We start from the raw sequence: 12,950 nt of genomic DNA on the forward strand, positions 1-12,950 counted from the left end.
CAATGATTTATCTAATTTGTTTTGGAGTGTTAAGAGTCATTGTATGACCATATCAGCAGGACCCCTGTTGAAGAACCCACGTTCCAAGCAGTAATTGCCACTTATGTATTTTATTTCTATTTAATGTCAGTTGGAGGCCAGAAAATGGCTGAAATAGCTCAGGTTATTCTGCTGGAATACGGATGATGATGGGAACCGTGGGAAGCTGCGGTGGAGGCAGATTCTGAGACACACATCTCTCGAGGCTGTATATATTTTGTCGTGAGAAAAATACACATACAATCGAAAAATAAAGATAATCCAATATAGTGCTTCAAATCAAAACATATATTAGAAAAATGCAATTCCTTAAATATGTTGAATACGTACACAGTATAGATGTATTTAACCCCTTCACTACCAAGCATGTTTTGTTTAAAATAAGTTCAACATAAAATGTACTTGAAGCATGGAATACATACTTATCAACAACATATATGTTAAAACTACCATTTTATCTATAGACAACAAACAATTTAGGTTATGTAAATATTCACAATCTGTATTTTATATTATTCCTTTGTGTTTTAAAAAAACTAATGGCGGAATGAAAAACTTTAGACAGAGCTGTGAACCAGGTATGATCCTATCAGTGTACTGCAGAATATGTATTTAATAATATATTTTACAGTAGCATTTCACTTTGATTCTACCATTTCAGACCCGGTGTGAAGTATTGCAAGATAAAGAACACTACATACTATCAATAGGATTTTTTATTTCAGAAATATGTTTTTATTAAGTCCAAACAAATAATAAAAAAATAAAAAAAATGTGTAGATTTATGTATTTTAAATTTTTAAGTTAGTCTTCAATGCCATCTATACACCAAATAGCAGTGTTATGATATGTTTATATGCTAGCTATGCATCCCTTGCTTTAAATAAATGAAACGCTAATATTTTTCAACCAAAAAGTGCTTGGTACTGAAGGGGTTAAAAAACTGTTTCCTAATCTATAAATGCATTATTTGGTAAATATGTTTCAAAAGCATTTCTGTCCATCCAAATTGTTGTTTTCATTTCCATTAAATAATGTGCTATTGATGCATTCTGAAATGAAAAAATCAATTTAAACATTACTCTCCAGGACACCCAGATTAGTCAAAATGTGAAAAATCTATTTCTGCAAGCTGTTATTGGCTGGTAAATACTTGCACATCATTAAAAATGTGTGTAACTAAATGCACAGTATTTAAAGAGACACAGCTGAACACAGGCATTAGTCCCTAGCTCGGTGACAGCAGACCCACAGGATGGATGCTCGTTCATCTAAGCTATATCATGAGCCTGGCTTTAATTCCCGATTATACCTTGATGAGCTTTTCTCCATTAACATGGACAAGTCATTACAAGAAGAAACATTGATATTTCCAATAAAAATGATGCACAAAGCATTGCTCTCAGGTACAGTAAGTGCATGTATCATTGACTGTTGAAACCAATGTTATGTTTTATAAGCATGATTGATTTTACAGAGATATTTTAATCAAGTCATGATCTGCCAACCCTATTATCAAGCATTTCTGTCCTAACATCAAAGCGCTGAATTAAATATCGATTACAGGAGAATGTTGGTTAAGAAACAGGTGTCCAGAATTCCCATGTGGCTACCTTTCATCCAATAATGGAATCAAATGTGGGGGTTATACATTTTTTTTCAAATATATACAATCATGGTATTTTTCAAATTATCTGCTATTTGAGACATAGTTGAATTTTGTTTTGTTTTGCTGTCAGAGTATAATAGCCACCTCTGCATGCACCCCAGCAAAACTACAGTAAGATCTTTCAAAATATGACATCCTCTAGGATCCGGTGGCAAGTTAATTAAAAACAGGTGGAGTAATGGTAATATGTGACATACATTTGGTGGCCATTCACAAGAGTAAATTAAGCCACATTGAGTAAATTAGCGTTTAAATAGGCTTATAGCAGTAAGAGTAACATTATTAACTATTATTATTATTATTATTATTTTAACCATTTTGGTCTAAATTTCTGCAGTTCAGTTCTCAATTCAAGGACGCCCATTGTTATTAAATGAGCAACTTTGAGCTAGTTAATTTCTCATCAAGGTTATTCAATGAATCAGGAATTGTTGAGAACTTGGAAGGGAATGACAAATTTAAGCCAAAAGAGTTGAACTGTAAACATTGCTGAGGAAGGCCATTTTTACACGTTCATTGTATTTTGTACAGGTATTTGCAATGTTGTTCTCACAGGAGAATGCATGCTGGATAAGTGGGGAAAGAAACAGATACAATATTCAGCCATGTTAAATCACTGTTAGCTTATTTAGAACACTAAAGGTTGTAACTATAACATTATCGTTCTGTTTATGTGATTTTTTTTTCAAATAAATTTGCTATCGTAGAAGTGTAAAAAATTAGATCTAGCTTAAAATTCTCTCTCCGCTTTACTTTTGATACCTGCACCTTTTACAAAACATGAGCAGCCAATCAGTAGGAGAGATCAGTAGGAGAGACCAATCAGGATTCTGCTAGGAATTGTTATCATCTAGCACAGTGGTTAATAAGGAATGGTCTCTTACAAATAACAGTTAGTACGTTTCCTTTTCCAAAATTCTAACTTTTTCCAATTCTACAAAAACAAGTGTCAGCATACACATTGTGTAACAAAAAATAAATTTTCCCACTGCAGGTCTTATTGGTGGGGACACATTGATTGATGTTGCTATGGGCCCTATGGTTCATCATCTGTTACCAATCTGCACACTTTTTAAAGATATCATTATATTAGAATTTAACGACGATTGTGTCAAGGAAATGGAAAAATGGCTCAACAGTGAAACAGAGGCTTTTGATTGGTCTCATGCATCACAATTTATAACGGAGTTGGGAGGCAACAGGTTATGTATATGTCAAATTTCCTGCAAACTGTTAACACTGTAAATCTCATATAAGCTATAACTATAAAGGAGAATATCTTCTTTAAATATAAAATGTAAACTACATATGTTTGATATAGCTCAGTAATACCTAACTTTTGCAATGCAGATTTCTTTATTTGCTGAGCATCATGTGAGATTATCATAATTTTTACAAAATTCTACAGTGCCAAAGATGACCGTCACTGACCTAGATAAAACTAGGTGCAGACCTTATGAAAATGTATTGATTAATATATGTAATGAGCACATACAGGGTTATTCATTTAATCCAGTGTTGTTATTATGCCCTATAATTTGAAATTGCCTTGGCATATACACTAATCAGCCACAATGTTACAGCCACTGACTGTGACTTGAATAAAATTGTTTATATCATCACAATGGCATCTGTTAAGCAGCAAGTGAACAATCAGTTCTTGAATTTCTTGTACTGGAAGTAGGACAAATAGGCAAGGGAAAATATCTGAAAGACCTTGAGAAAAGACAAATAGTGATGATTAGACGACTGGGTCAGAGCACCTCCAAAATGGCAAGTCTTGTGGTGTGTTCCCGGTAAAAGGTGGTTAGTACCTACTAAAACTAACACAAGGAAGGACATCTGGTGAACTGGCATCAGGGTCTTGGGTGCCGAAGGCTCATTGATGCATGTGGGGATTGAAGGCCAGCCTGTCTGGTCTGATCACACAGAATCGGACCAAATTGCTGATAAACATAATGCAGGCCATAATAGAACGATGTCAGAACACACAGTGCATCACAGTTTGCTGTGTATGGGGCTGTGTAGCCACACATCATGTTTTCTTTTGGATCAGGTGGATGGCCAAGTGAGCATGTGTCATTTACCCGGGAAAGAGATGGCAGCAGGATGCACTATCGGAAGAAGGCTGGCAGGCCGGAGGTGGTTGTGTTATGCTCTTGGCAATGTTCCTGGTCCTGGCATTCAGATTACTTTGCCACATTCCACCTACCCAGAGATTGTTGAACACTACGTAAAACCCTTCAAGGAAATGGTGTTCACTGATTGCAGTGTCCTCTTTCAGCAGGATAATGTGTGTGGTGTGAGATATCCAGACGCACCCTTCATCTTTCCAGCCTTGTGTGTGTAAGAGCTTTTCTGGGAAGCTCCCACCCTACCTGAGCAGAATGCTCTCCCCGGCTGTACCCACCTCATGTAACCGAAAACATTCAGAGAACTTGCAGAGTCCATGCTTCAATGCATTAAATCTGTTTGGGCAACACAAGGGAGACTAACACGCTACTAGGCAGGTGGTCTTAATGTTGTGGCTAATCAGTGAATCTACTTAATAACTTCTTGATTAACTTCTGGTATTAACAAACCGGTCTAGGGTAATTCTGCTATTTTACAGAGATTTGGACAATTATTGCAAGACACGTAGTCTTGGTTAGATATCTTTATCTTTTCCATATGGTTAAATTAACATAAACAAATGCATGTATTTTGCAACTGTACACTTGCTGGACATGTACATTTTTTTGTTTGAGAAACACTGAAATGTTCTCTTTGGATTGAAACATATTAAAGAGGCTCTCTTCCCTCCAAACAATCATCTCAATTACTGTGGATGATTAATGTCTTCTTCCATCTTTAAGTGACAGTATATAAACAGAATAGTCTTTTGTTTCATCATTTCTCTATTTGTATTTTGCAGAGTTCACTGGCTGGAACAAGAACACATGCTAAAAAAGACTATTAAACACATAGTAAAATGTAACCTTGCAAAGGAAAATATTACAGATCCTGTGATTCTACCAATAGCTGACTGCCTGCTTATTGCGGGGGGCTTAGACGTGATGAGCAAAGACCATGACAGCTATCGCCAAAACCTGAGAAAACTCTCCTTTTTACTGAAACCTGGAGGTCACCTTATATTATTTGGGGCTTTCAATGGCACTTTTTGTCAAGTGGGTGAACACAGGTGCCACATTTTGACAATAGATGAAACCTTTTTACGCCAGGCTCTAACTGATGAAGGTTATACAATAGAATATTTTGAAGCTCTTGAGAGAAGAGCAGAAAGTTTGCTTCTAGATGCTCAACACTTTGTGTTTATCCTGGCAACCAAGACAAAGCTAACTCAAGAAAAAACAGCTTCAGTACCAATGCTAAGTGCTCAGAACTTTCCGATTTAAAATATTATTCAGTAGATATCCTATTTTCAAATAACTGTTTCCTGACTTTTCTTCTTATATTTACATGACACATGTGTGAGCTAACTAATAGGTACAAATTTTAATAAACAAGCTTGTTTAAATTAATATTAATGTTTTTTGTTTTTTCCTTTATGACCAGAGATGATATTATTATTTTTATTATTTTATTTTTTATATAGTGCCAGCAAATTCCGTAGCGCCGTACAAGGGGTGGACTAACAGACTCGTAATTGTAAGCAGACAAGTGGACGCACAGGAACAGAGGGGTTGAGGGCCCTGCTCAATGAGCTTACATACTAGAGGTAGTGGGGTATAGTGACACAAAGGGTATGAGTAGGGGTAACAAATTAGGTGGCTAGAAAAGTATTAGTAGGTTATTTTTGACAGGTGCAGGAGAGGAGTTATGAGGTGGATGAAAACCTGCTAACAGTTTAATTGATATGTTTTCCTGAAGAAGTGAGTTTTCAATGACTTTTTGAAGGAGTGAAAGGCTAACGAAGAAGGGAATGGAGCTCTACAGAAAAGATGCAGCCCTGATGAAGTCTTGAAGTGATCATCATAGGTAGAAAAAGAGGATAGACGTAAGTCTTCAGCAGAGCGCAGGGGCTCTTAACTGAGAGGGTATTAGGGAGGATAGCTAGGTTGGAGCAGCATTATGTAGGGACTTGTAAGCAGGCACCAGAATCTTAAATTAAGCCCTATATCTAACTGGAAGCCAGTGTAGAGACTGACTGAGAGGGGAGGCGTGGGAGGTGCGGGCAGACAGGAAAATGAGGCTCGCTGCTGTATTCATTATAGATTGCAGTGGTGCAAGCTGGGAACACGTAAGGCCACTGAGAAGGGGATTGCTGTAGTCAAGGCGAGTTAGAACAATGGCACCTGAACTGCGTCTGTTGTTAAATAGGGGCGGGTGTGAGCTATGTTTTTGACATGAAAGCACCAGGACTTGGTGATCGACTGGACATGAGGGGTGAAGGAGAGGTTGAAGTAAAAAAGAACACCTAGCAGCGAGCCTGTGAGGTAGAGGTGATGGTAGCGTTGTTGACTTGAAGGGAGACGGACACAGGAGTTGCAACGGTTGAGGGAGGAAACACCAGAAGTCCTGTTTTGGACAGTTTGGGTTTCAAAAAATGAGCAGCCATCCAGTTGGAAATCGTGAAGAGACAGTCAGAGACATGAGTCAAGATGGGCGGAGAGAGATTAGGAGAGGACAGGTAGATTTGCGTGTCATCTGCATATAAATAATAATGGAATCCAAAGGAGCTGATGAGTTTAGGCAAAATAGATAACGAACAGTAGGGGACCAAGGACAGAACCTTGGGGAATGCCAGCATAGAGGGGTTGGGGAGAAGAGACAGAGCCAGAGAAAGAAACACTGAAAGATCACTGGGAGAAGTAGGAGGAGCACCAGGAAAGAGCAGTATCCCAGAGACCGAGATTATGGAGATAAGAAGAAGCTGTTGATGATTAACAGTGTCAATGGCAGCAGAAAGATCAAGGAGAATTAGGATAGAGTAATGGACCCAATATTTAGCAGCGCTTAAATAGTTGGATACTTTGGTCACATGTTTCGACACAGTGACGAGCGTGGAATTAGACTGAAGAAAGTCAAGCAGAGAGTTAGATTTGACGAAGTCTGTCAATCTCGCATATACAACTTTTTCAAGTATCTTGGAAGCAAATGGCAGTAGCAAGATAGAGTGGCAGTTGGATGGGGAGTTTTGGTCAAGCTTGGACTTTTTCAGAAATTGGTGTTACGGTTGCATGTTTGAAGGGTGAAAAAAAAACTGAGGAAAGGGAGACATTGAAAATTTTACTGAGAGGAAGTGCAAGAGAGGGAGACAGAATGCGGATGATATATGAGGGAATAGGATCAAGGGAACAGGTGGTGGGGCGGGAGAACCGGAGCAGAGCAGAAACCTCTTCTGCTGTAGCAGGTGCGAATTAACAGAGAACAGTGGAGGGAGTGGGGTTGGATGATGTATTGGTAGGGGAGAGAGAGAGATTAGAGACCTCTTCCCCCATTGTAGAAATCTTCTTAGTGAAGTGAGTTGCAAAGTTTGTGGTGGACAAGGTGGTAGGAGGATGGGAAGCAACAGGACGAAGAAGAGCATTAAAAGTGTGAAATAGGCATTTGGGTTGGCAGGACAGTGTGCAGTTTTGCAGAGGAAAGAGCCAGATTGTAGAAGTGCAGCATAAATTTATAGTGGAGGAAGTCAGGTGCAGATCGAGACTTTCTCCAGCAGTGTTCAGCAGTTCTGGAACATTTTTGGAGGTATCGGGTCAGCTTGGTGTGTATTTCAGTATTACACACTCACTAATACACTCGCTGTGTGTATTAGACTGTATGTGTGTATGAACAGTGGCGTACGTACCGCGGTCGCAGGGGTCGCAGCTGCGACCGGGCCCGGCACTCCAGGGGGCCCGGCCGCCCTGCGGAGCCCCGCGACCGGGTAGCAGCTGCCACGCTTTGCGGCCCCGGCCCGTGCGGCAAACCGCCGGGGCCACATGTTAAGGGGTCCATCGGGTGGCCCATGCTGTCAGGGCCACCCGATGGACATGGATTGTAAAGGGGCCCGGTCTGCGCTGGGCGCTTTAAGAGCGCGACCGGGCCCCCTGTGATTCCTCCCAACATACTGAGAGCCCGCGCGGGAGGAAACTGAAAGGAGGAGGGAGTCAGAGTGGGAACTCTGACTCCCATCAGGCTGAGCCACCACTGGACCCCAGGGAAAGTCACACATGGTAGGAAACATTTTGTGTATTTGTGTGTATGTATGTCTGTGTCTGTGTCTCTGTATGTATGTGTGTGTCTGTGTATGTGTGTATGTATGTGTGTGTCTGTGTCTCTGTATGTATGTCTGTGTCTGTGTGTATGTATGTCTGTGTCTGTGTCTCTGTATGTGTGTGTCTGTGTATCTGTATGTCTGTGTCTGTGTATCTGTATGTCTGTGTCTCTGTATGTGTGTATGTATGTGTGTATCTGTATGTATGTCTGTGTATGTATGTTTGTGTCTGTGTCTCTGTGTGTGTGTATCCGTATGTGTATGTATGTCTGTGTCTTTGTCTGTGTGTGTGTGTGTGTGTGTGTGTGTATCTGTATGTATGTCTGTGTATGTGTGTATGATTGTGTGTCTGTGTCTCTGTATGTGTGTATCTGTATGTATGTCTGTGTATGTATGTGTGTGTCTGTGTCTCTGTATATATGTGTGTGTCTCTGTATGTATGTGTCTGCGTGTGTCTCTGTATGTATGTGTCTGTGTCTGTCGGGGGTGTGTGTATGTGTTTGTGTCTGTATGTATGTGTCGGGGGGGGAGGGGGCCACAGTCAGGGGGGAGTGGGTTTGGGTAGGGGGGCCCACGGATCAGTTTCGCACCGGGGCCCCATGGAGTGTGTGTACGCCACTGTGTATGAATATATGTATTAGGCAGTACATGTGTATGGATGGATGTATTTGCAAGTGTGTGTATGTATGGCAGTGTTTGTATGTATTGAGAAGTGTGTGGAGTTATGTATTGGACTGTGTGCGCATGGCTGATTGTATGTAATAGGTAGTATGTATGCATGGATGGATGTATTAGGCAATTTGTGTATATGGATGCATATACTGGATGAGTGTGTTTATATTGGGCATTGTGTCTCTTTCCATAAATGTATGCTCACTGTGTCTCTCACCTGAAGAGTCTCCCAGTCTCTGTTCCCTAAACGTTTTCCAAAGCCTTTTCTGTTCTCTAAATTTCTCACTCAAAGGGATACTATAGTGCCAGGAATGCCAAGTTGTGTTAAAGACCCTTTATTTACTTACAGGCACTAATGTCCCTTGGCGCTGGGTTGTGGCTCCTCAACCTACTGATAAGGGGGCGCAAATGCGTATGCACGGCGAGTGCCACGTGCATTAAGCCGTCCCCATAGCAAAGCATCTAATCAATGCTTTTCTATGGGGATATAACTGATGCTTGATGTCCTCATAAAGAGCATGAGGACATCCAGCGTCAATTACTAGACCAAAAGTCTGTTAACATCTAGGAAGCGGTCCAGTGACTGTCTGGGAGATAGCTACTGCAGGCAGATTAAGTGCTGCAATGTAAACATTGACATTTTTTTTAAAATGGCAATGTTTTACATTGCAGCGCAAAGTGCAAAAGGGACACTGCATCCAGACCACTTCAATGAGCTTAAGTGGTCTGGATGTCTATAGTGTCCCCTTAATGTCTACCCAGTGTATCTCCTTCCCCAAATATCACTTCTTTGCAATTCAGCATTTAGTGGATAAACCTCTGAAAGAATGTAGAGAGGGGGCAAAATGGATTGTTGCCTAGGGCGGTAAGAATCCTTGCACCGGTCCTGGGGTATGCCAGTGCCAAAGGTCAGCAGATGGTTCACAGACAAAGGAATTGGAACATTGTAGAGATTAGAGGTGGTACAGAGATTGGTGAAGATGAGGTCAAGAATGTTTCGTGCTCTATGGGTTGCTAAAGTAGACCACTGTGTGAGGCCAAATGAGGAAGTTAAAAATGGGAGTCAGTTGAGGTTGTTGATGGAATGTTAAAGTTTCCAAGTATGATAGAAGGAGTGATATATGAGAGAAAGTGGGGTAGCAAGGAAGAAAAGTGTTCAATGAATAGCTTAGGATGACTGGGGGGTTCTGCTTCTCTCACTGTTGACAGAATCATTACTCAGAAAATACAAAGGGTTATTCACCAAAGTGAGAATTCAAAGTAAATTCAAAGTGAATTTCCCATTTAAGGTCAGAGTATATTAAATGTGACAAATCTTTCATTCAGGTATGCTTTCACATCGGCTAGTTTGATTTTAAATTTAAAATCAACCTTGAATTCAGTTTATATCCTCACTTCCTATGGGAAAGCAATATGATTGGATGAGATCATCACTTCTGATGCTGCCAGTCAAGGAGAGCGGCGCCAACACTGACAGACTGGAATGAAGTTAAGATTTTACTATATTTAGGAGGTAAAGGGGGGGGGGGGGGGGGGCAGAGATGGTAGATAGTGAGTTTAGCACTATAAGGTCAGGAATACATACTAATGCTTTAATATGGTATTGGTGCCCAAATTGTCCCTTCAAACTAATTTTCTTTGTAGCAAAAACCATCCAGTTTTCAAAGAAATTTATATTTCAGAAGACCCCTGTATTTATAATGCTGGGAAAATAGAAGAAAAGTGTCAGAACAAAATCCTTAAACTGAAAAACAAATTGCTGATATTTAAAAAAGGACAGGCTGGAAAAAAAGGCAACAGATTAAAAAATCTGACATATTTAATTGTTTAATATTGTGTCTAAAATCCATCGTAAATTAGACGTAAAACTGCCGACAACACTTCGAAAAATCTTTGCCAATGTGCCGATTGCTTCTCTGCACTTGCAATGTTGCCCATGTATTGCCTGAATTGGATTATGATGTAATTTGCTAAACCCAATAGTTTCCCAATAGGAAACATTAGATAAGCTGAGAGACCAGCAGTTTAGAAACCTGTGTGCCGTGGGATATACGGTAAGTAATTCTCCTTTTTAAACATCTAAATCATTAATATGATTCTACAATGTTAGGAAAGGAATACATGTTTTCCATCATATTCTTTGGAATTAGAAAGTATATTTAAAAATTATTTTTTAAAACCATGCTTCCCTTTTATATTATTAATTATTAACTTTTGCTACATTTCCAGTTTATTCTCAGTTCAGCTGTTTTATTAACAAAATGAATGGCAACTATTTGCAAAACAAAAGACTGCTTGGAATCAGACTTCTTGTTCCAGGAATAGGTGAGACACGACAGTTGGAGCATTAATCAATGATCTATCTAATTTTTTTTGGAGTGTTAAGAATCATTTGCCATTTCGGCAGGACCCCTGTTGAAGAACCCACGTAATTGCCATTTCTGTATTTTATTTCTATTTAATGTCAGTTGGATGCCAGAAAATGACTGAAATAGGTCAGCTTGTTCTGCTGGAATACGGATGATGATGGGAACTGTGGGAAGCTGCAGTGGAAACAGATTCTGAGACACATCTTCTCTCGAGGCTGTATATATTTTGTTGTGAGAAAAACACACATATAATACAATACGAAAGATAATCCAATATACTAATTAAAATCAAAACATATATTGGGAAGATGCAATTCCTTAAATATGTTGAATACGTACACAATATAGATGTATTTAACCCCTTCACTACCAAGCACGTTTCGTTTAAAATAAGTTTAACGTAACCTTTACTTGAAGTATGGAGTACATACTTATCAACAACATGTTTGTTAAAAACTGCAATTTTGTGAATAGACCTTTGTTCAGACAACAAAAGATTTAGATTATGTAAATATACACAAACTGTATTTTTTATTTATTCATTTGTGTTTTATAAAGCTAATGGGGGAATTAGAAGCTTTAGACAGAGCTGTGAACCAGGTGTGATCCTATCAGTGTTCTGCAGAATGTGTATATAATAATATATTTTACAGTACACTGATTTTTGCACCCTTTTGGTTTGCCTGATTCAGTTCCTGAATAAGTTTTTCATTAGCAAAAAAATGTACTTGCAATGCACAATGCAGGTTAAAATGTCTGTGCTACATATTCAAAAATGTTATTTACTTACCCCTTTCAATACCAAAATCAGTTATAAACATTTGTATTTTCATGTGCTGCATGAAATCTAGTCCTAATGCCTCACTGACCCTCATTTATACTCTGCCAGAAGACATTAGTCACTGATATAATGAATATAAAAGTTACTGAAAATGTCAGCTCACGCTTTACTTCTAAACTGTACAGGAAGTTTCACTGGGTGATAGTATTCTTACAATCGGTAGGAAGAAGTGAGAGGTGAATGGACTCTGCCATTTCACCGTCTGTATTACATTGTCAGTCCAGGGATTTATAAAAATGTTATAGCAGTTTTAAAGGAACACTATAGGGTCCTTACAAATAAATATGTATATTTTTGTCACACCAACAGCTTGTGAGAAAAATAGAATTTTTTCTTTCATTCTACCATTTCAGAACCTGTGTGAAATATTGCAAGATAAAGGACACTGCATACTGTCTAAAGTGTTTTATTTCCCACATCTTTTTTATTAGGGCTCAATGAATAACTGAAAAGTTAAAATTGTGTAGATTTATGTGTTTTTAATTTTAAGTTAGTCTTCAAATCCATCTATACACAAAATTTCTGTGCTATGGTCTTTTTATATGCTAGTTATGCATCCCTTGATTCAAATAAATGTTACACTAATATTTTTTAACCAAAAAATGCTCCGTAAAACACTATCCTGGAGGGTGGGTCCTGGGCCTCATGGCGGCTGATCATGTATGGTAAGAGCTCTGTGCGCGATACTCACTCTAAGCTGAATTTGTGCCTACCTGCTTGAGAGTCACCTCTTCCAGGAGCCGGTAGAGGTGAAATGAGCTGATCAATTTGGCAACATGTTGTGCAGCGGATGGAAGTCTCGAAGAGGCCCGGTGGTGTTGCTCGTTGGGATCTCCTGTCTTGCGGGCCACCTTTAAGAATTAACAAACCAGCGCTCCCCCCTGCCCTCTTGACTGGAGGGGTTATCCTGGCCACCACTGGCCTGCAGTTTGCACCAATGCTGAGGCTGTACATGCTCAATTGTAGCGTTATCCAACAAGATGGCTGCTAAACTCTCTTTTAATGATTCGGGGCCCACTCAACTTCATATGGAACACTCACAGTCAGTTATCAAATTCTTAAAGCAGCAAGACAACATTTTTGATCACCTTTGGGCCTTGTTGGAGGCACGTTAGTCGGTTACTACACTTTATAGAAAAAAAATGGGAATTAAGAGCACAC

General features: G+C 39.4%; 1 protein-coding gene across 1 annotated transcript; it reads left to right on the forward strand.

Moving 5' to 3' along the window:
• Positions 1-1,294: 1,294 nt before the first annotated feature.
• Positions 1,295-5,163, forward strand: LOC134577487 (nicotinamide N-methyltransferase-like). Its single transcript, XM_063436252.1, has 3 exons — positions 1,295-1,445; positions 2,703-2,910; positions 4,623-5,163. Exons 1-3 carry the CDS (start codon positions 1,295-1,297, stop codon positions 5,101-5,103), a joined length of 840 nt encoding a protein of 279 aa, XP_063292322.1. The 3' UTR covers positions 5,104-5,163.
• The last annotated feature ends 7,787 nt before the right edge of the window (positions 5,164-12,950 follow it).

The sequence above is a fragment of the Pelobates fuscus genome, chromosome 11, assembly GCF_036172605.1.
Source record: "Pelobates fuscus isolate aPelFus1 chromosome 11, aPelFus1.pri, whole genome shotgun sequence".
Classification (NCBI taxonomy): domain Eukaryota; kingdom Metazoa; phylum Chordata; class Amphibia; order Anura; family Pelobatidae; genus Pelobates; species Pelobates fuscus.